The 23,968-nt window shown below is 39.9% G+C and overlaps 1 protein-coding gene across 1 annotated transcript in view; it reads left to right on the forward strand.

Annotated features, from left to right (window-relative positions):
* Positions 1-21,868, forward strand: part of AXDND1 (axonemal dynein light chain domain containing 1) — a 38,373-nt gene extending 16,505 nt beyond the window's left edge. Inside the window, exons 13-25 of the mRNA XM_070939253.1 lie at positions 46-212; positions 3,690-3,768; positions 4,751-4,985; positions 5,458-5,674; positions 7,490-7,583; positions 9,341-9,549; positions 10,265-10,361; positions 12,744-12,854; positions 13,291-13,446; positions 15,605-15,742; positions 16,199-16,290; positions 18,019-18,167; positions 21,780-21,868. Of these exons, the coding sequence (XP_070795354.1) occupies positions 46-212; positions 3,690-3,768; positions 4,751-4,985; positions 5,458-5,674; positions 7,490-7,583; positions 9,341-9,549; positions 10,265-10,361; positions 12,744-12,854; positions 13,291-13,446; positions 15,605-15,742; positions 16,199-16,290; positions 18,019-18,167; positions 21,780-21,868 (1,833 nt within the window). The remainder of the gene's footprint in view (positions 1-45; positions 213-3,689; positions 3,769-4,750; positions 4,986-5,457; positions 5,675-7,489; positions 7,584-9,340; positions 9,550-10,264; positions 10,362-12,743; positions 12,855-13,290; positions 13,447-15,604; positions 15,743-16,198; positions 16,291-18,018; positions 18,168-21,779) is intronic.
* Positions 21,869-23,968: the final 2,100 nt, after the last annotated feature.

Raw genomic sequence — 23,968 nt, forward strand, 5'->3', positions numbered from 1 at the left:
TTTACTCATCAGATTCTTTCTCTTTTTTTCTTCCAACACACTTAGGATTCTACTGATCTTTCTAATCTACAGCATTGGACACAAGAATTCCGGCAGCTTTTGAGAGAAACTGATGTACAGGTGGATCAAGTTGAAGAAATTACAAGAGAAAGGACAAGGAGTATTCAGAATGGTTTGACGGGTTGGCTCAATTACTTCCAAAATCATGTTCTGTGAGTTTGATAAATGTTCCTTTCTTTGCTTTACGGCCTGACAATTATAATTCCAATCTTTAAGAAGGGAAAGTGAAATGAAAGTGAAATTAGCCTGCCCAACATAATCAGCAAACCTTATGCTAAGAACATCTTCAATAAGCTTAAGGATTGGCTGGATCAGGGAAATCTTGTGGTAGAAGAGCAGATTGGTTTTAGAGAAGGTAGAGATAAGTGCAGTAAATGCTTGGTCTACTGCATTTGTTCAAAAAAAATTTCAACTAACAGTGTAGTATCATTGTATGCTGCCCCCATAGATCTTTAGGCAACTATTGATTCTGTATCCAGGACCAAATTATGGGAGAAGCAGAAAGCCTTATCAGTTCACTGTAGGCTTCTCTATTGGTGCCCTACACACCAATACCACTCTTAAAAACAGGTGCAATATGCAAGGGTTTATGTCAACGTCATTTAAAATTCAAAAGGAGGTAAAACAGGGATTTATTTCCTCCCTCTTCTTTTCAATTTTTATATCAATGATACAGTGAGATGTCTAAACAATCCAAATTGCATCCCCCCTGAACTAAGGGATCTCTGCACTGTCCTTCTGTTTTGTATAGACAATGGTGTAGTTTCTCAGAATACCATTAAGCCTTAAAAGAGCTCTACCAATTTTGGTCTATTACTGCTGAAAACCAAGATTATGGCTTTTGCCAAAAGGCTGAAGTTTCATATTTATTAATAGAAGCATTAATGGCCATAAAATAGAGCAAACTTTAAATATTTAGGAATAGTCATCCATGCCACTGGCTCAAGGAAAGCCCACTGTGAATATGCTGCAGCTATTGGACGAAGATCTGCCAATGCCATTCTTAATTTTTTTCTCAGGGGTGAAATCCAGCAGGTTCTGACAGGTTCTGACAGGTTCTGGAGAACTGGTAGTGGAAATTTTGAGCAATTTGGAGAACCGGCAAATACCACCTCTGGCTGGTCCCAGAATGGGGTTAGAATGGAGATTTTGCAATATCCTTCCCCTGGAATGGGATATTTGCCGTATACTTACCCTGAGGGAATGTGGAATTTGCAGTTTCCTTCCCCTGCCATGCCCACCACGCCATGCCCACCAAGCCACACCAAGCCACGCCCACAGAACCGGTAGTTCTAGTTTTTTTTTTTTAATAATAATACTGGGGCCAAATTATTTAATATATTTTTAAATTGCTTTTAAATTTTTTGTATATGTGTGTTTTTAATGTTGGCTGTGCACCGCCCTGAATCCTTCGGGAGAAGGGCCGTATAAAAATTTAAATAATACATAAATAAATAAATAAATAGTAAAAAAAAAATGGATTTCACCACTGGTGAACTGATGATTGAAAGACTCTGCCTCTGTGATTCCATAGAGGTGGAAACTACGAAACATGGTATTCTTTGTTGGTCCTTGTATGAAATATCTGAACAAGATTAGTATTAACTCTGATTAGTAGAGAACCTGGTCACCTAGTTTTGGCCTATGCCCAGATAGTTGAAACATAGTTGAAATACCTTTTGTTCCGGGGTAAAATCCAGCAGGTTCTGACAGGTTCTGGAGAACCGGTAGCGGACATTTTGAGTAGTTCAGAGAACCGGTAGCAGACATTTTGAGTAATTTGGAGAACCGGCAAATACCATCTCTGGCTAGTCCCAGAGTGGGGTGGGAATGGAGATTTTGCAGTATCCTTCCACTGCCACACTCACCAAGCCACACCAAGCCACACCATGCCCACCAAGCCACATCCACAGAACCGGTAGTAAAAAAAAATTGAATTTCACCACTGCTTTTGTTACAGCACACGTAGCTAGCTTTTGTGCAGCATGGAAGATCCATCGGACTCAGATGGGCCAATCTTCTGTTATACATTCTTTCTAACTACCATTCATTTAAATTTTAGATGTTATTACTTTGTTGGTACTATAGTTTTAGTTACTGTTACTTTGTTGTAATTTTAGATGTTATACTAGTTAGTATAACTAACTGGGTTTACATTATACTTTAATATAAACTGCATCCAGGACCTCACAGATGTTACTTTGGTTGTTTTATAAATGTATTTTAACTCTTTAATTTAAGTTTTATTATGTTTATTATATGTACTGGAATATGACCACAATAAACTGAATTGAATTGTTTGTTTGTTTGTTTGTTTGTTTGTTTGTATGCTTCTTATTGTGTGACTCACAGAGCTTTATAATAGCAAAGTATTAAAAACTAAATTGTAAAAAAATCCATCCACAAAGTATGAATAATGAAAATTAATGACAAGAACCCAGAAAATAAATGGGAAATGCCCGGTGTCGTTAACCCAACACTGAGCAATGTTAACTTTCCAAAACCCTGCGGAACAATTCTGTCCTGATTGCTGTACCAAAGAATGTGAGAATTGGTGCCAGACAAATTGGGAGAAGTTATTTCAAAAAGTGGAGGCCACTCCCTGTAAAAAAATACTACTTTCAGGACCCAATGGATTCTTACATTTTGTACTCAGCATCCTCATCTGGGGTGAGCATTCTGGACAGATTAGTTTTGCCTGGAAGAGATATTTCTGCATAAACCAAGATGTGAAGATGTGCATCAACTAAAGTTTCTAAGCAGTTTTGAAATTAGCATCATATGGAGCACATTGTAATATGCTGTCCAAATGGTGCTGAAACTATGAGTTATCTCTATTAGGACCTCCTGCTCCAGATATGAAAATGCTCCCTGTTCATCAAATATTTATGGATTAACTGAGCAATGTGAATGGCACAGGTGTAAGAGAGATTAGGGCAGCCATGCTTCCTTTATGTTCTAGACATGGCCACTGTTTACATAAAACCCAAAGGAATTTGAGTTGGAGATATTGATGAAATTTGCCAGTTTTTATACTAGAACAGTGTTTCTCAACCATGGTATCTTTAAGATGCGTGGATTTCAACTCCCAGAATTCCTTCAGCTTTGCTATGCTGAGGTTGAGTTGAGGTTCACACATCTTAACATTGCCAAGGTTGAGAAGTGCTGTACTAAAATATTATGATAACATAACACCTTGAACTATAAACTATCAAATGTACTTTAGCCAGCATTTTGAGTGATACCAACTTGCATTTCCCAGAAAATCAGGATACAGTTAGAAATTGCAATTGCCACTGGCAACTAGGTTGTTTAATGAAGTGGTCATTAAGTGAAACTGCTACTGTACTTATCATCTTACTTCAGCTTAGCTTTGCTTTAAAGACCGTGAAGGTTGTAAATGCAAGGATAGGTAGCAAAGTTATTGTAACTGCGAATGGTCACTAAATGAGGCAGTGGCTAAATGAGGGCTATATGTAGTTAAATAAACCATGATTCAGTTAACTACTGAGAAGTGAGTAATGCAAACACAATGAAGACTGCATGATATGCATAAAGGTTTAGATACATATTAGAGTGATTTGTATTTTTGATTACAAATTTGCAACTTTCTATTCTTGCTTTTCCAGTGGAAAAGGAACTTATAATTTTGAAAAGGGAGCTACTTTGTTAGAACAAATCCTTGTGGATCTCAAGGTTTGGGAAAAGGTAGGGCTCTTCTTGTTTCATGTATTTATTTATTTATAGGCTTCCCATTAAGCAGGACTGCAATAAACAGAATACCATTTATTAAAACTATTCCCGTTAATTACAGTGCCAGGGGGCCTTCCCCAATGAGCTTCAGTGAGCCTGAGTAGTGGGGACAATCTCTGGGATTCAACTCAAAAATGAGTTATTGTATTTTCATTGGTCAGGTTTCATAGCCCTTCCACCTTTCTTTCCTTCTTCACTCCTGGGGTTGCTTTATTTTAGGTATCAACAAGGGAAGGTTGCGTATTAATGAGGATTAGGTATCTAGCAGATATTGGGTGCCTCCTACAACAAAAGAAGAAAACAAGTGTCTAACAAGTGTCAAACTCAAGGCCGGTGGGCCAGATCTGGCCCATGGGGTGCTTAGATCTGGCCCTGAAAACAGCAAAGGACTGGCACACGGTGCCTCTGCCAGCAAAAATGGAGCTCGGGAGGGCCATGTGCGACCCTCCCGAGCTCCGTTTTTATTGGTAAAGAGTTGCAGGAAGCCATTGCAGCCAAAAACAGAGCTTGGAACCCCGTTTTCGCTGGTAGAGGACTCAGGCCACCACAGGCACCCCTGACACAAGTGACATCAAGCTGGCCATGTCCACCTTGGCCACGCCCACCCCAGCACCCTGAGGTCAAACACAACACTTATGCGGCCCTCAATGAAATCAAGTTTGACACCCCTGGTCTAATTGGAGTAAGAGCAGACAGTTTTTTATCTCACAATTTGCAAGAGTAAGTAGGAAAAGTAAGCTTGTCTAAGCAGCTTCTCTTCCAGCTGTGAGTTTAAAAATGCAGTTCAATCACAGGACAACAATAGAATTAAAAGTGTACCATATGATAGCTAATACTTGCTCCTAAGATTATCAGTTTAGGGAAGGAGAAATCTGTAGTGTTTTTTTTAATGGGAAATCTTTCAGACAACAAATACATTTATTGCTTTTTCTTTCAGATGTTAAATGACGAATTGAGCCAGTATGGGGGGGATGTGCTTCTATTGAGACAAGAGCCCCTCAAGACGGCTACCAAACTGCAGAAGCAGTGGGTTGATCTGGGAGTTGCTTTGCATGGCCGTCACAAAGATCTCCAGGGCAGGAGGCCAGTTGAGTCAAAAATGCTGGAAGAAATCAATAAAGACTGCAGTCATCTCATTGAACAGTATTGTACAAGAGTTAATGGGGAAAATGGTAAGAAACGGTCAGTATTTTTTAAAAGACTTTTTTGGAGATCAGTATGTTGCGCAGATGAGGATTTATTTAAAATTAAATCTAAAGACAAATATATAGTATAGCTGATACGTAAAATCTTTTGAGTAAAACAGATCTAAAGCTGTATAAATAAAAAAAAAAATACTTGTGGCAATAGATGTTGGCAGCAGGTTTTTGTGGAAAACAAAAGTTGGATTGTAAATTCACATCCACTGCTTGTTTGAAAAATATCCTCCAAGAAAAGCAAATTATTGATAAAAGTGTGCTGTTTCATGCCTTTTTATGTCATTGGCTTGTTCCATCCAAAAGAACATAACTAACTATAAAACTAAAAAATTTAAAAATATGATAAAGTATATGAGAGACAAAATATATTTAATCCAGTTTTTTGGGGAGGAATTTCTTCTATTCTGCTCCATTTCTTTATAGAGATATAATTTCTTTTCTCCAGGATCTGCCAAAATTGTAATAACTTTACTGAACAGTTTGGAAGAGTGGACTTTCAAGTTGTTATCCAGCAAGCAGAAGACGGGATTGTATGAAGCTGACTGGATAAATTTTTTCCAAGCTGTTTCTGACTGGCTGGCCCAATTGGAAGATCTGCTGAAAATTACTGGAAGCCCTGAGACTTTACAAGAACGAAAGCTTAAGACATTTGCACCTCGCCCGTAAGCTACTATCGTTTTCAGACTTGTTTGTTTTTCTTCTCTTAGAGCATTCTTGTAACTGGTTGAATGTATTATTTTGATGAGTAAGCTCATGCATTTTATATTTTGATACACATTTTATATGTTGTTTCTATAAATTTTATGCACTATGCTGCATTTTCCTATGGCATACAAAATAAATAAAAACCTCATGCTTCAATTATTGCAATATATTCTTTGTTGGGCAACTCTGGAAAATGTTCCAGAAATTGCAGCTGAAGTGCAATGGAAATATAAGCAATAAGCAGCAAATGCTGTTTCTAATGCTATGACACCTTGTTACTGAAATAGCAGCACTAGTTAGTACTTTCTTTCTGGGCCCAGTTCAAGGTGGTCACTATGGTATATAATGTCTTTCATGACTTAGCCTCAGATTACTTTCCAGCTCCTATTCTCATAGACTCAACACACATTCATACACCCATACTGTCAGAGAGCTCCTATGCAAGACACCTGTTATGAATCAATTCATAGATACTTTAAATTCAATAGATAATTTTTGTTGTTCTATATCGGGACTACACTATTGCTGTGAGTGCTGAGGATCTCCGTCCTATCTTGTTACAGTTTGGAACTGTCTCTGTCCAGAATGTGAAAGAACAAATACACATCAAGGAAGGCATTAGAACTTATGGCTATCCTAACTGGACCTTCATCAAATGCACAAAAAGATCTATAGGAGCCCCTTCATGACAGACAAAGAAGACAACAACAAATGGAGCAATGTTGTCATTCCATATGTTACAGGAATATCTGAAAAGCTCAGGAGGATTTTCAACCAACACAACATACATGGGATGTTTTAAACCCAGGAATACATTAAGACAGAAACTTTTTCACCCCAAGGACATAACATCCAGACACAAACAATGTGGTACATGCAGTACAATAGAGCGAGACATGTGCAGCTGTACATTGGGGAAAACAAAACAACCACTTCACAAATGCATGGCACAACACAGGAGAACAAAGTCATCAGGACAGGATTCAGCAGTCCATTTACATCTGAAAGAGAAGGTTCATTCATTTGAAGACAGCAAAGTTCACATTCTGGACAGAGAGGACCACTGGTTTGAAAAAGGGGTTAAAGAGGCCTTCTGTATTAAAACTGAACAGCCCTCTCTCACCAGAAGGGGAGTGATACAACACTTCCTATCTCCTGTTTACCATGCAGTCCTTTCAGCAGTCCTAAGTAGGTTCCATACCCATTTATACTCATTCAGGTGACTTTGAGGATACAGATTAACCCTCAAGTGCCCTCAGAGATCTAATGACCAACCCTCATAGTGCTAATGACCAGATGACTGCAAAGAATATAAATCCTTCAATTCCCATCATTCAGTTATAATCAAAGAAGCTTCTTGGATGAGAAGCAAAATGTTTTCAAAGGAAAAAACCAAGAAATCCCAGTTGCCTTTTGGAAAAAGCACCTTTGGGACAGGAATAATGATAATAGGCATATTAGCAATGCAATTATTTTTGAAGTCAGCATTTGGTAAAGAAGTAATTCAGATAAATTGGCACAGATAGCAAGAAAAAGATTATTGTCTAGCTCTCTCCTTTTCCATCCTTCTGCTCTCAAAATTGGATTTTACATGTACTTGTTCCTTAGAGATTATAACTTCAGTTTAAAGCATGGGTGGTATTTTCTGCTTGGCACAGAATTGAGGGGGGAGGTGTTTAGACCATTTTGAATTTTAAAGGTAGGAATCTTTGGACTAAAAAGTGAGAGCTGACCTGAGGTCTTAATTTGATATGTCACTTGCTTCCATTAAGGGTGATACCTGAGGATGTGTTCAAGAAGATTCAGAATTGGCTTCTGACAACTACTAATAGTTCTGAAAGAGAAAATAATCAACTTTCTCGGGAGGTATGCATGTTGTTTATCAGATGAAATATTAAGAATTGTCTATTCTTGGAGGGCCCAAGGGACTGTAAGTATGTATTAGGATTACAAGCTTAATTTAGTTAAAAAGGCAATAAGCAGCCTTTTTTGAAAACTGGCAGTTCTGCTATGCCTTTATATTGGGAGAAAAATACCACTAAAGAATCCTGAGTTATTTTCAATACTCAGTGGAAAATAATTGCTCAGGCTTTGAAGTGTCAGTGATAGAATGAGTATAGTGTGTGTGTGTATGTGTGTGTATATAGACTATATATGTATGTATGTATATATATTATATAGACTATATATACAGACTATATGTGTGTGTGTGTGTGTGTTTGTGTGTGTGTGTGTGTGTTTTTCCTCTAGCCAGGTTTTTCCTACGTAACCAAGGTTTTTCTGCAGCCCTAGCTCAGTAGAATCACATCCACTCAATTCTGGGCTTTTTTCCTTTCTGGCAGCCAGCAAGTTCTTGCTGCCAGGTGAGAGACTTATATAGATCTATTTCTGGCTCGTCTCTCACCTATAAGTCTCTCACCTGGCAGCAAGAACTTGCTGGCTGCCAGAAAGGAAAAAAGCCCAGAATTGAGTGGATGTGATTCTACTGAGCTAGGGCTGCAGAAAAACCTTGGAGATATATATATATATATGTATATATATATATATATGTATATATATAAAGTGTTTTACCGAGACACCTGGTCTACTCCAACATGTGGGACCCGGCACAAAAATATGCTGGCCTGAGAAGTGCTGCTGACCATTTTTAAGATTCCTATTCTAGTTTGGCAGAGGATAGAGGATCCTTCTGCACTGAAACTCTTGGGAGGAAAGTCTTGATGCCAACTAGTGCCCAGAGAAGAGGCCCTGGGATCAGAGAACCGGCACCCAAGGATCCATCATGCACTGTCTCCCCCTTCCTACTGCTTCTCCTAACACTCATAACAAGAGAAACTCCCTCCCCTTTCCCCCAAGTGCTTCTCTTGATATGAGTCTGAGTCAAAGTGGGGAGAGAAAGAGGAGAAACAGGATTTTAAAAAATTCCTTCCTGCAGGAATTCAAATCTGGTTTCCTGGGGCACAAATTGCATGTGGGGGAAATGGCAAAGAGTACTTTCCATATTGGATGGAGAAAAAACACTTACTTCCAGAAAGACTTATTTCCTCCATTTGTTTCCTCCGACCACCCTGGTGGAGGTGGGGAGAGAATATCTTTGTGGTGCTGAGGCTATTGACTTTTGTTTCCTCTCCTTCTCTTTCTGTGTTTCTTGCCTATCATGGTGGTATGAGATGATTGGCTCTCCAAGGAGACTGGCATTGAAACGTTTGGTGGGAATTTTCAGCGGGTAGCTTATAGCAGCAGGGCACATCCTTCCCTTCCCCACAAATTGCTTTAAAGCACTTTGTGTTGGTTCGAATGCTTAGCACAGCTTGTGTGGGCAGTAGTAGTAAAAACTTCTGAAATGGAACATGGGAAGACAGGCAGAAGCTGCCTTTATAAAGGTTTAAATTGGGGTCAAAAGTTAGTAGGATATCTTTGTGACAGACCAAAAAGGACAGGTGAGTTAGCTGTGTCTATATTTTGCCTTGCTTATATGATCATTAACCTCCACCATCCCCAGTGTTCATTTATAAGAAGTAAATCAGTAGGAATTACTCACATGTAAATAAGCATGACAGCCGGGTGTCAGTCTCACTGAATTTTTGTGTAACTTGAATCCTCATTAATTTATACTTTTTCAGTTGACTGATTTCCACAATATTCTGAGCAAATGGATGGTCAACCTGCTGATGCACATGGTGCCAGAGCACACCTGTCCTGATACTATCCCTTTGAGTGACATTGAAATATCAATGCAAGCACAACGCAAGATGCTGAATACTTTGAATCTTGAAAAAGAAGTAATGGGTCTGGCTGCTCAGATGAGCCAGTTTTCCTCTTATCTAGTCAGGTACTATAAATTCTCCTCAGATTTTATAGCATCAACGTCCATAAAGGAATAGCAATATGAGGCCTGTGATAGACATAAACTGTGTCACAGTGACTACTTCATGCTATTTTTGGTAATAATAGTTCCCATCTCTTAAATCTGCCAGGGAATGGATGCAGCTACATTGTATTTTGTATAGGTCAGGAGTCAGCAGTCTTTTTGTAATTTTTTAAATTACATTTTCAACTATCAAATTTCAGGGTCTCTAGTTGGGATTTTTAGCCTGTATGGAAAGAGTGGTGGTACTTCTAATATTAACCTATGTGTTAGGCATACTGAATTAGAGGTGTAACAAAATTGTTTCATTTTGTGCTGAAAGTTGATGGGAAATTTTGCTTCTAAGGACAATTTTAGAGATCACAAATGCACATGCACAGTTTCCGATAGCTGATATAGACATTGTGACCTTTTCTGGCTCTCATTTATTGCACCATTCCTTCCTACCTTAATAGTTGAAACCCAATATAGCTAAAGAAATCCTATTTGAATTCCATTTTTTTTTTTTGCATTATGCAAGATAGAAATCATTTTTCTTGTGCAGAACCTTCAGAGCCTTAACTTAGTTCAATATCCTGACCCCTGCATCTAGACAAATTAGATTCTTCCTTAATTAGTGTGATATTTTTATGGTGACTTAAAACACGGTTATAAGTTAGGTCATGTTATTCATTCCTAGTTGCTGCAAAGAAATGGTTTCAATTAGAACACGTAAGAAACTGGCTACTTCTGACCCTGATGCAGAACACGAATTGCAACAGTTAGAGAAGATCAAGGTAAAAAAAAAAAAAGAAAAAAGAACTATCCTGTGTTTCCTGTCCAAATTCTTCCTAAGGTGGTGATTGTGAGTTAATTTTACATAATAGGAATTTTAGAATGAATTGGGGGGGGTTTCTTTTGTTTGGGCCAATATGATTTATTTTAAATCTGCTGCAAGCTTTCATTCTGGAATATTGTTATTGTGTAAGTGGCAGCTTCATAAGCGTAGCTATACAGATTGATTCCTGTTCTCAGGAAGTGTGCAGCGTGACATGGGAAAGGAAGAGAGAGATAAAAATGGAAAGTGATGAATCTTATAACAATATACCCTTAAAGCCTATCTTGTAGACTTTAGCACAGAAGAGGTCCTTAGTTGGGGCAATGGCATATTTTCTGTGAGCAACCTCATCTCATTATTTAAATTTTTTCCCCTCAACATTTTGTCTAGCAGCACCACTCATAAACAAAGTTAATTGGTTGGTGTCTTGGTGATGGTCGTTGATATCAGCTGCTTCCAACCCCATGTTTTGGGGGTTTACTAGTTTTATTCTTTTTTTAAAAAAATTTAATTTGATTTATATGCCGCCCTTCTCCAGAGACTCAGGGCGGCTTACAATGCGTTAAGCTGTCAAGCAAACAAAATTCTTGTTTGCTTGACAGCTTTCCCCAATTGGTTAATGGGTAATTGTTGCCCATAGTTACTGTTTCCCGGTCCACATCCTGTGCCTGAAAAGACTCCTCCCACCCACTCTATTATCACTAATGCTTTAAGGTGAGGTGAGTGCTCTACTTTCTAAAAATGAAAGTTTCTAGAAATAGTCTCTCCTGTTTAGCAGAAGATATGGTTTTACTCTGCCTTATGGTACTGATGAAGAATGGCAAGGTCCCTATCCTTGATCTCCATGAATTTTTTAATCCTAGAGTTCTATATGGTTTCTCTTATATTTGTCCTTCCCCATTTTAGAAGAGATCATTAGTTCATATCTAGAAGCCTTAAGAATACTTAATTAACTCTTTAGAAATAATTTTTTCAATAATTTTATTGAGAAATATATCAAACAAGTAGAACTAATGCAATCCAATACAGAAATATATTAAAATAAAATAAAAAATAGATATAAAATTGTTATTTTTAATGTATTGAAAAATTTAATATTAAGAAGTGCAGATAAAAAGAAAACAAAACAAAAAGGGAAAAAGGAAGAAAACAGAAGAAAATAATCTAGTTCGCTCTTTTGATTTATTACTTTTATAAATGTTTTTTAAAATTTAAATCACCTTCCAATTCCACTTTTAAATCCAGTATTTCCATCTCTTTCTTGTAGGTTGTAGTTTTAAATCTGCCTTAAAGTCCATTTCACTTTTATTCAATGGGGCTTATGCCTCTTCAATACAGTAATACTTTTTGATCCCATTATAGTCTTAAATAACTGGAAAATCTGTTGGACCTCAAAATCAAAGATTTCCTTTAAGATAGCCATGCAGTGCCATATAGTGTCCAACCTTGAAAGTCTTTTTATCACCCAGAATGTAAACAAAAGATTTTTTTCCTACAAGGACAGATCATTTCAATTTATTTCAAAGTTTTTCTTTAATTTAAACTCATTTGAATCCCTTCATTTAAAATCTTTCTGAAATAAGCACTATAATCTCCCTTTAGCTGTATATTGAAAAAAAGAAAATTCTTACAAAACTTCAACCACATCATTTCTTCTTAAATGGATTGAAGAGAAATTTACTCAGTGAATACCAAACTTGCATTTCTGAAGGTTTTTCAACTTTTAATCAATATTTGATTAAATCAGTCGTTTTCAATCCTTAACAAGCAATAAGAAAAAAATAAATGACAAGGTAATTAAAATATGAGGTTTGGTCAAACTATGAATCCATAAAAGGTTTTATTAACAACATACAGATGATACAAGCAACCACAAAAAATGTCAGTTCTGCTATCTACTCACAAAAAACAGCACTCCAGAATATATGTGGGTATTCTCAATTGTCTCCTTAATCCAGAGGCAATTTTGACTGGATCCAGTATCCAGCTGCTTTTTCAATTGTAATGTCTCTGCCATTCCACAGATTACTACTATTTCTTATTTATTCTAGAATTTCTAGAAGCCTGACACTCAGATTAATGGGCCATCATCAAATCAATAAAGTGAATCCAATATACCATCCAGTTAGGTGCTTCATCCAAATTATACACAATAAGCAGATAAGGTGGACAAATCAAAATGGACAACCCTATTTTTAACAATTAATTATTATAATTGATGACTTTTCAGGAATTTGCTGAGGAACATCCTTGGTATCACAAAAAGAGAATTAGAGGGTACCAATGGCTTTTCTTTGAATTGTCTGGAAAATCACCAGAATATTTTCTTTTTTTTTTTCAGACAGAGTGCCTAGATTGGATTGAGACATGCAACCTTCTTTTATCTGGAATGAAGACATCTCCCACCAAGTTAATTGACCAAAAGGAGCTTATGCATTACTTTGGATCAGAGGTAGGGAAAGATGAAAATGAGAGAAAAAAGGTTAAATTTGGAATTTACTTTTTAATTGCAATACTGTTATCTTTCTTTAAGATGGGGTGGCCATGTTTTTAGCCACAGGGGTGAAAACACTTTCTAAATTGGGGGCCATCAATACAGCCAACCATTTTACAACATACTCTTTCTGTGTTCTATGCATCTACATACACTCCTCCTCAGAGTATACATAGTTGAATACCATTATCAGGGAATAGCAGAATAAATACAGCTATGCATATAGTAAAACTACCAGGGACAACTTTTCAGGAGGTGCTGACCATGAACATTGTTTCTGAAAAATTGTACATTAACCAAAGGAACCAGAAAGGCCTAAATGTAGAAAAGTAGCAATAAGAATAAAATCTCAAAATGGATTTTCTGGTTACCCACCTTTCTCTGTTACCTCAAGGTTTTTCAACCAAAGCGAAAACTTCCCCCTCATCCAGAGCATACCCTGGAGAGCACTTCTTCTACTCAAGCAGAAGAAATTCCTGATGAAGTCAAGAAAATGGAGAAAGCAGGTTCTGAGCAAAGCCCAGTAAAGGAGCCCATATTGGAAATACAGGTGACTATTTCCATTAGAAAATTAGCACAACATTTTTTAAAAGTAAAGTTCTTTTTTATTAGCCAGATTAGAATATAATTGAATAAAGAAGTAAAGTGGTGAGTCCCCCCGTTACGGGTTGAATGCGGGACCTGAGGTAGAGGGGAGGGTGAGTGGGTGGCAGCCAAGGAGGCCAAGCCTTGCCATGTTGCCCCCGAGGTGGTCCTTCAGCTGAATGTAGCAGGTCCAGAGCATTTTCCCTATTTAACTTTGGAGCCACCCGTGTGCTCTTTTTGGCAGTTTTAGAAAGAAAGGGCAGGGAACTTAAAGCCAGGCATGCCCCACAGCCCCTGCCTCGCCCTCAGCAACTCTGCACTGGGCAGTGATTCAGCTTTCCTAGCTGGCCACGACCCCCATTCCCTGCCTGCCCTACCCTTAATCCCATAGTTGGTGGCAGAGAGGAAGGCGAGCCAGGCTGAGCCATTGCCGCTTGGCCCCCTCCCTCAGCCTGCATCTTGCCCTCACCTGGACTGTCTGTCACTGCTGGGCCTTGCCTGCCCTGGCTGCCAGTGGCCAGGGAACAAAAAGCTGCGCCGTCCACATTGGCCCTCCACCAGCTGGCCCTCACCCACCCCATCAGGTTGTGGGAGTGTCTGGCTTCCCAGTTGCCCCCCACTCTCTGGAACGGCAGCAGCAGCACACACGGCTGCGACAGGAAGAGAGGCCGGGTGAACCGGACCCAGACACTTCCCAGCTCCCATCATCCCAGAAGCACCAACCTTGCAATCTCCCCTCTCTGCTAGCAGCCAACCCCTTCTTCACACGAGATCGCCCGGCAGTGGGGAGAGAGAGGGAGAAGGTGGCGGCTGCTAGCAGAGAGGAGAGAGTGCAATGTTGGGCTTCTGGGACGATGGGAGCTGGGAAGTGTCTGGGTCCAGCTCACCCGGCCTCTCATCCTCTCACAGCCAGCTTTCCCATTTAGGGAGCCACAGTCTCAAAGATTGGGAGGGCTGCACAGGAAGAGAAAAGGCAGCAAAAATTGCTTGAGCGGAGGCGGGAGAGCAAAGCAAGCGATGCTTCAGGCTGCCGGCTGGCTTTTTTATTCCCTCTTGCTCCCAAGGCAGCCAGGTAGCACCACACGAGGCCACTGAGGCTTTATAGCATCCTGTCTCCATGTGTGAGAAGCGACTGAAGGGCCTTTTCGCTGGGAGCACTGCCCTCATTCAGATTTCCCACCTTCCTCTGGTGGCCTTTGGCCGAGCATGGGTGCCCCACCAACCGAGGAGAGAAGCGGACCTGTTTCAGTGACACCACCACCACCTGTGCCCAAAATCTTTCAAATCTTGAAATGTTTCTTGAAAGTCACCCCAAAGGGGTGAGCAAAGTAGGCTCTTTATCCTACATTCTCATTAGGAATAGTGCTTGACTTATGGCCACAACTGAGCCATACTTTCCATTGTTAAGCAAGATTTAAGTGAGTTTTGCTCCATTTTGTGATTTTCCTTGCCACCGTTGTTAAGCGATGTTTAAGTTCAGTAGTAGTAAATAAATAGAGAGGGAAATTATAACTTGTTGAGGCCTTTGAGGCAAGTGGCCAGGAGGCGGGGCCGGGCTTGTTGAGTGACGTTGAGTTGGCCACGCTCACCCAATCACATGACCACCCAGCCACGTCTACCCAGCTAGTCATTAGAGCAGAGAACCGGTTCTTAAATTATTAGAATTCCACCACTGGTTGTAGCTTTATTGGGAGTATTCAAAAAAGAAAAGAAAGTCCTTTCATTGAGTATATTGACAGTGTTCCTGCTTTAGGGAAGAAAAAAAAATCATCATTGTACTGCATTGTCATCTTGATAAGATTTTAAATGGCATAACTTGCTCAGAATGGGAATAGTAAGTAATAGCCTAGTACAGAGCTCTCTTTTCATGGGTGGATAATTGTTTTCAAAGGCAAATTGCTAACCTGAATAAGACTGGAAACATAAACCTCAAATCTACTTCTTTAGGAGCATATTTTTTCCCCCAAATTACAGTACCTATGATTCTCCTAAAATTCTAATAACTTCCTATTATGATGATGATTTTTGTATCGAAAATCTGACCTTCTATTGAAGAGTTTGGTTTTCCAACAAAGAGACAAATATTACACTGCCTGCTTTTTCTTTTCTTTTTTTTTGAGCAGGAAAAGCCATCTGTACCTGGTACTAGCAGTGAAATTGCAGACGAAAGCCCTGAGATTGATTATCAGATGAGATACATTGCCCATGATGATAATGTGTATTGCAAAACTTTGACCACCGAAAAAATTTCAGTTTCAGGGGTATGTATTTATGAATCTCCACTGTGCAAGTGGCTCTACTCCTAGCCAAGGTGAGCTAATTCAGTTCTTTTAAGGATGTTAAAATGTGAAATGAGTACTGAATTTAACATGTGGGGCACTACCCAATTGGAAGATTTTCTGCACAACCCCCTCTGAAAGTAATGGAAACTATATGGAACCATAGTGGTATTCTTGTGCAGCTTCTAATTTTTTTGATTGAATTTCTACATGAGAAATGACATGGAGAAATGACATTAATGTGACCAGCTTCTTTAGAACTTTTCTGCCTCGGGGAACCAAATTTATTGATCAGAGTTGTACAAAAAATTGCTAAGTTCAGACTTGCTCTTTTATTTCAGTGGTCCTATCGCTCCATGTAATCTTTTTGCCAAGGCAGTATGTCATTTTCTTTTGCTTGAGTCTCTTCTCATAAGGTACTTATTCTTTTAATTCCAGAGAGAATTGTATGCCAGCCAGCCAACCACTGAATTCTCTAAAAAGGAATTTCAGATACTAGCTTCATTAGAAATTCTGGAGGAACGGCTCATGTGAGTACAAAAAAGTTGATCAAGGGAGATATATACTTGCCCAGACTTATTGTTGCCACAGAAATGTTAGATAAACCTGAGATCCAGACACTCTTCCGTGTGTCTATTAATACACATTCCTTCTCTGTTTTTATTCTGCTGAAACACTCCCATTCCCCTGAGAATTTACTTTTCTCACAGACTTAAACCTGTTTGGTGGTTGACATCCAGCTCTGAGGTCTATAGACTTGACAGTTGTGAATTTTTGAATTACTGATTCTCATATAGATTTGGGATGGTAAGAATCTGAAATCTCTGCTATGTTTTTTAGGGCAGCCTTTTCAAACATTGTGCGGAGGCGGGGATCTGCTTTCAAGTCAGTCTGGACAAACTCCTGGAATTTTCTTGGCAAAGTTTTTAGGAAGTGTTTTGCCTACTTCTTAGGGATGAGAAAAAGGGACTGGCTGAAGGTCACGCAGCTGACTTTCTGCCTAAGATAGGACTAGAATTCACTACTTTCCTAACTTCTAGCCTTAATCACTACAACAAACTGGTTCTCCAACATAGTGGAGATTTTCCTATATATTTTCCAACATAGTGCCTTCCCTATGTATTGACATGGGGAATTCTAGGAGTTGAGGAAAAGTTTCAGAAAATGTCCTCTTGAAGTCTTTCCAAAGGTTTATCATTGTGATAACACAAAACCAATGGAAGAAATGAAGAAAGATTAATTCCAAACAATGTATGTAGAAACACCAGAACTATGGAAGGAGGTGTAAGCTAGATGCTAATACTCTAGAGCAGACCTGTCAAACTGGCGTAGGGGGGCCGGATGTGTCACGCGCAGGCCATACCCACCCTGGCTCCGGAAAGGCAAAAAACATTGTGATATGTCACAATACTCAAGTGACGCAATCGAGTTTGACATCAGTGCTCTAGAGGGACATAGAGAAGACTGATTGTAGATATTGCATCTGCACTAGATTCACACAGAAAAGAAATGGTTATAATAACTTAAAAGCAGGAGAGAAGGGGCATTGTGGAGATCCCCCTGGAACACAATCACCCCAGTAGGCTACAGGAGCAATAGAGATTCCTGCCAGATCTGATAGTGAGTGTTTCCAAGATAACTTTTTTCTTTACTAAGGAAAATTATGGGGGAAGAACGTTCATAAATCAAAATGGCTTTTGCATTACTGTATGCCCCCGGCTGACTAAAAAGACATCTGAAAATCCTCTCAATCTCTCATGAATATTCTGCAGCACAACTCATTGAAATAAGTGTTTGTTTCAATTAGATTTACACAAAAAAATCCTTAGGGTTTCTATAAATCAGATTAGCAATGCATGATAATCATGTACATCTTAAATCCATCTTTGCCTCTGTCGGATATAAAGTGGGCTATGCAGGAGAAGATAGGAAAATTCTACTCAGTTCATCTCGTTAAGTCATTTTTCTTCAGCCTACTTTGCTACTTGAAATGAGCTGGAGAGGGAGAAAGCTTTTAAATAAAGTAAGGAGGGAGGTTGTGTCACTTTATCCACATTCATCTTTGTGAGAAGGAGATTTCCATTATTCTCATCCACATGGCAAATCCATGCTTAAGGGTATATGCATGTCTTGTTTGGCCATTCTTCAGACAAAAAAAAAAATGTCTTGATGCCTCCCATTCTGATTGGGTATCCAATAATTTTGCCTAGTTGGTCTTTATACTTGGTATCTTAATTCCATGGCTTCTGTTCTTTTAGAGATGCTGAGAAACGAGCCCAGGAAGCTGAGGAAAAGTCAGAAACCCTTCACGAGGAGTTGGAGGAAGCTCTGAAAAAACTCCAGGATATGGAAGATGAGGAACCAGAGTTTAAAGATTTTGGCAAAAAAGCAGAAAAATCTGAAAAAGGTATGATTAAAACCTCAAAGATGGAATACATTCTTTTCCTAAAAGAAATACAGACCGTTTTATACTTTCCTCTTTTAGGTCTTCAGAAATTCTGAGGTTTGTGGTCAAATACATCTGTAGCAGTGGTGGGCTCCAGATTTTTTAACAACTGGTTCTCTGCTCTAATGACTGGCTGGGTGGGTGTGGATGGGTGGGCATGGATGGGTGGGTCATGTGACTGAGTGGGCATGGCCAACTCTACGTCACTTGTGTGGGTGGTACCTGTATAGGACAGGCAGGGTTGGGGAGGGAATCCAGGGGTTTCGGGGGGGGGAAGGAAAAACAGATCCAACCTCTCTCTCTCTCTCTGTGTGCATGTGTGAGAGAGAGAGACTGCATCAAACTATACTGGGAAAGCTGGATGTGAGACGAAGAGAAGCTGGGTAAACTGGACCCAGATGCTTCCCGGGTCCCCTCATCTCAGAAGCAGCAACCTTGCATTCTTCCCTCTCTGCTATCCCCCTTCTTCACATGGGATCATTTTCATTTCATTTTATTAAATTTGTATACCGCCCTACTCCCGAAGGACTCAGGGCGGTGAACAGCCATAAAATAAAACATATAAATACAAAATTTAAAATAGAGATAAAACAAATTAAATAAATTTGGCTGAACCATATTTAAAACCCCAATAATTTAAAACCAAATTTAAAATCCCCATTTAAAAGAAGAGAAATTTAGGTCAGGTCGGCTTGCTGGAATAGGAACGTCTTAAGCGTGTGACGGAAGGTACGCAGATCTGGAATCCTCCGTATCTTGGGGGGGAGCTCGTTCCAGATAGTAGGTGCCCCCACAGAGAAGGCTCTCCCTCTGGGGGCCGCCAGTCGACATTGTTTGGCCGACGGCACCCGGAGGAGCCCCTCTCTATGGGAGCGTACTGGTCGGTGGGAGGCTATTGGTGGTAGCAGGCGGTCCCGTAAATAACCAGGTCCTAAGCCATGGAGCGCTCTAAAGGTGATAACCAGAACCTTGAAGCGCACTCGGAAGACCACCGGGAGCCAGTGCAGCTCGCGCAGGAGAGGCGTTACATGGGAGCGCCACGTCGCTCCCATCACCACCCGCGCGGCCGCACTCTGCGCCAGTTGGAGCCTCCGAGTGCTCCTCAAGGGGAGCCCCATGTAGAGAGCGTTACAATAGTCCAGACGGGAGGTGACGAGGGCATGAGTGACCGTGCGTAACGAGTCCCGATCCAGAAAGGGACGCAACTGGCGGATCAGGCGAACCTGATGAAAAATCCTCCCGGTCACGGCCGTCAAGTGCTCTTCTAAAGACAGCCGTGAATCCAGGAGGACACCCAAGTTGCGAGCCCTCTCCGTGGGGGCCAATGCTTCGCCCCCATCACCCAGCAGCAGAGATGGAAAGGGAGAAGGGAGCAGCGGCGGCCACTAGCATTGAGGGAGAATGCCACTCAGAAACAGGAGCACACAGAAATGCCCCCCCCTTCTCCCTGTCTCCATTGCTGCATGATCCCATACGAAGAAGGGGACTAGGACACGTCTGGGTCTGGCTCACCTGGCTTCTCTTCCTCTTGCAGCCAGCTTTTCTGGGCTGTTTTTTGGGCTGATTTTAGATGGAAAAATGACCCAGAAAACAGCCCGAAAAATGGCCTGTTTTTTGGGCTGATTTTGGGCAGAAAAATGGCCTGAAAAACAGCCTGAAAATGGTCTGAAAAATAGGATGTTTTTCGGGTCGTTTTTGGGCTGTTTTCCAGGCTATTTCCAGGCCGTTTTTTGGGTTGATTTTGGCCAGAAAAACTGCCTGAAAATGGCCGCAAAACAGCCCAAAAAACAGGTGGGGGCAGGGCCAGCCGGTGGTCTGATTGGTTCTCCAAACCGTGCAGAATCAGAACAACCAGATTGGGCAAACCAATCTGAACCGGCAGCAGCCCACCTCTGATCTGTAGGGCAGTAGCTTGAAGATGGCATAATGAGTTATTGTAATAATTTCAGGTGTATATACTTTCATGATGTATATATTGAAGAACTGGAATTGAAATAAGATAGATGCCAGGTTCCGATGTTATCTCATTCTCAAACACGAAGTCTTTGATGAAATCTCTTATTTATTGAAGAATAACGATCTAGCCTGAACTCATTTGCAGCCGAAACTAATACTCTGATCCCAAACCCCTCCTTTTCCATTCCTCAAATCTCAGTGTCTCATTCGCCATCTTCCAAGTCCATCTTTCATCTCAGTTACTTCAAGTCACAGGAATTTCCCCCCTCCTCTCATCACCTGGAGGTGCCGGGGGAAAGAACTGGGTGAAATGTCAAGCTACTACTTCTAACAGGCTCTTTCCCACTCATTCATGTCAGCGCTGGGGAAATCATAGTTTGGAGCGCTGACATCATATTGCATGAAATAGTTCTGAAAGCTAATATCAGAATATCCGGAAAATGTTTTATTTGACTCTACCTTTTTGGATATATTACATAGTTTTGTTTTAACCATGGTTTGTTGAATAATGATTAGAATCACACAAGTTGCAGAACTCCGTGTCATGGCTTACAATTAAAATAATTGTCTCACACAACATTATGGGAAAACATGGGTTAGAGTGATAAGTGAATCTAGTGTCTCTATGTTCTCCATCAAATAAGGCCTTTTGAAGAGCTGGAATAATTCAACAGGCTTAAGTAGAAAAAAAAACAGCAGCTACATTTCTTCCTACATCTGCTTTTGCTTTGTCCTGGGTTTGTGCTTTTTTTTCCTCCTCCCCTCACAGCCTTAAGCTTTCAGGCAGTGAGACTGGAAGTACTTCTAATCTGGGGATAAGTGTTACTCCTAAGGAGGAGGGTGTTTTCTGTTCATCATTCATGTTTTATACCAACCCCAATACCAACCACATTATTCAGCAAAAAACAAAGAGGTACGTATGTTCATTCCACAAGATGCTTTTGACCTCTCCCTCCTAAACCATGTGCTCCATTTTAGAATATCTTCAATTTGGTTGTAAGATACTGTCAGAAGTAACTTATAATTGTTATGTAACATATGGAGAAAGGAATAAAGATGTGCTGGTAATGCACCCCATAAAAAGCTTCAGGCAAATCTTGCACTGTCTTCCTCGTGAAGACAAAATAATCTTTGAGTATATCGATATTAAATATCTAAATAGCAGTAAAGGGCTCACAACCACCAGCTCTTGCAGTATTTTATTGGTAGTGCTTGATTTATGACCTCAGTTGGGAGCAGAATTTGTTGCTAAGCAAAATGGTTAAGTGAGTCTTACGCCTGATTTTACAAAAAAAATTTTTTGCCATGTTTAAGTGAATCAGTGCAGTGGCTAAGTGAATCACATGGTTGTTAAATGAATCCATCTTCCCCTCATTGACTTCGTTTGTTGGAAACTGGATGGGAAGGTCAAAAATTGTGATCAAATGATCCCTGCCTCTGCCTTTTTTTTTTCAAATGGCTTTTTTAAAAACTTTTTTGGGACTGTGGGTATGCCACCCTTATGCACTTTTACAGCTCATTAAGAATTGTGCACAGAGGGACAATTACGGACTATCCAATCTTTTTTTTATCCCTGCTATAAGGATTATTTAATACTTCCAATTATCTTTATTGCAGAAACTTCTCGTAAGAAAGCGTCTGATAAAGCTGGTCTTTCTAAACCATCCACTCCTCGACCTAAGAAATCACCCAAACCCAAGCGCTGAAGAAGAGTGTGGCTGCAAGAAATCCTTTGGCTCCTGATTGTTGTTGTAGTAATTTTGGCTACAGTATGAGCATTGCCTATCCCTAAAATACAAAATTACAATTGCAATTCTTCTGGTTGTATTAATAAGCTATAGGGACAGGTGGTTAAATGAAGATTCTAAAATTCTCATTTTTATTATTTATTTAGAAAATCATCAATGTCTAATTTTGCCTTGTTCTGACATGTTTAGATATACACTTCCAGAAACTGCAGATTGGGTTAAGAATATCTTCAGGACAGCTTTTATTATGGCCTGTTTTTATTTTTTAATAGATGTTTTGCAGTATGTTACAGCACTCAGGATGCAGTATCATCTTTGGCATGATCTCTTTGCCTCTCTCAAAACTTCTTGTAACAAAGTGCTGAGAGTGAGGGGTATCAGCACTGCATCCCACCAGTGTTGTCTTGGGAAGATGGCCTTGAAAAATGAGGGGAAATGAGGCTTTTTAAGAAAGAAAGAAAAAAGCATTCATTCATGAGCCAAGAAGACTGTCATTTCCATTCTGCCAAAGAGAAGTTTTATATATCTTGTTTTTGAATGATATCAAAATTAAGATTTTGACAATTATTTTTCATTGACGATCTTATCATTTCAGACCCCTGAGCAGGGTGAAATGCTCCCGGTTTGGACCGGATCGCCCAATCCAGTAGTGATGGAGGCGGGTGGTTCGGAGAACCGGTAGCAAAAATCCCTGCCCCCCCCATGCCCAGCTGAGCCGCGCGATCATCAGAGGCTTTTTTTCTTTTAAAGCCTCTGCTGATCCAACTCAGCTTGGATTGTCAGAAGCATTTAAAAGGAAAAAAGCCTTTTTTTTCTTTTAAAAGCCTCTGACGATCCAAGCTGAGTTGCCTGATCAGCAGAGGCATTTAAAAGAAAAAACCCTCTGACGACCAGGCAACTCAGCTGGGATTGTCAGAGCCTTTTGAAAGCATTTTTTTACAACCTCTTTCCCGAAGAGGTTGTAGAAAAAATGGTTTTAAAAGTTAAAAAAAGGGAGAGGCTTGGGGAAGCTGCTTTATTTTATTTGTGTCAACAGGCAAGTACCTCTGCTTGAGATGCAAATGTATATTTAAATATCTCAGCTGGCAGTTGTTGTCTGGTGTGAGAAGCTGGCAGGCAGGCTGTGACACTAAACGTAGAGGTGAGAACTTTTCTGTCCATTCACTATAAGGGTATTATACAAGATTGATAATAAATGAACGTGGGACTGAACGGTCTTGAAAGAGAAGGCTCCATTTCAGCTTAGTTGAAACATAGAAATCCAATCAAGATGCATTTGAAGGAAAAGCACACAGGTACAGTATGTGAGCTCCTACAAGCATCTTTGGTGGGCTCTTTTCTTTTAATGCTTCCATTCCTCTCAAGAAGCAAAACTGGAGAATTTATCACCCAATACAGTCTATTTTGTTTTTAGCTTTCCTTTTAAAACCAAAAGGGAAATGCAGCTTTCAAATTAGTTTAAATGACTGTTTCTTCCTCTCTCTAGATATATCTTCTCTAACTTTTTAAAATTAAACTAGAAAAAAAGGCTAAATCACAAAACAATGGAATCACGTGACAACCCATTGTTGGAATGTCTCTCATCCTGCTGATGCTGTCAAATCCAGTTGTCTCAATTAAAGCAATTGAGAGATGGACAGGGATGTCCAACATTGGCAACTCTTAAGACCTGTGGACTTCAAGCTGGCTGGGATATTCTGCGAATTGAAATTCATAACTTAAAATTGCCAAGGTTGGACTCCCCTAGTCTAGGATAAGACTTGATAAATCATTATATTAAAGAATCTCAATATTTCCCCTTCTCTGAGCCTAAAATGGAGAAGGAAATCAAGTCCCTTCTTTTCTTCTTTCAGCCTGACACCAATGAGTTCCTGAATGAGTCATCTTGAACCGAGGACTTTTTAAAATTTGCTTTAATTTCCCAAAGAAGAGAGAAAAAGATCCTCATTAGTATCCTAGTTTGGAGAGAGGGAAAAACTCTTGCTGGCCAGGAGGCACCTTGCTGTTCAGCTGTGCAATTTTATCCATCCTTTTCCTTTCATTCCATCTCTTCCTTTC

This window comes from Pituophis catenifer, unplaced genomic scaffold, assembly GCF_029215685.1.
Source record: "Pituophis catenifer annectens isolate HBS135680 unplaced genomic scaffold, rPitCat1.0.hap2 SCAF_3, whole genome shotgun sequence".
Taxonomy (NCBI): domain Eukaryota; kingdom Metazoa; phylum Chordata; class Lepidosauria; order Squamata; family Colubridae; genus Pituophis; species Pituophis catenifer.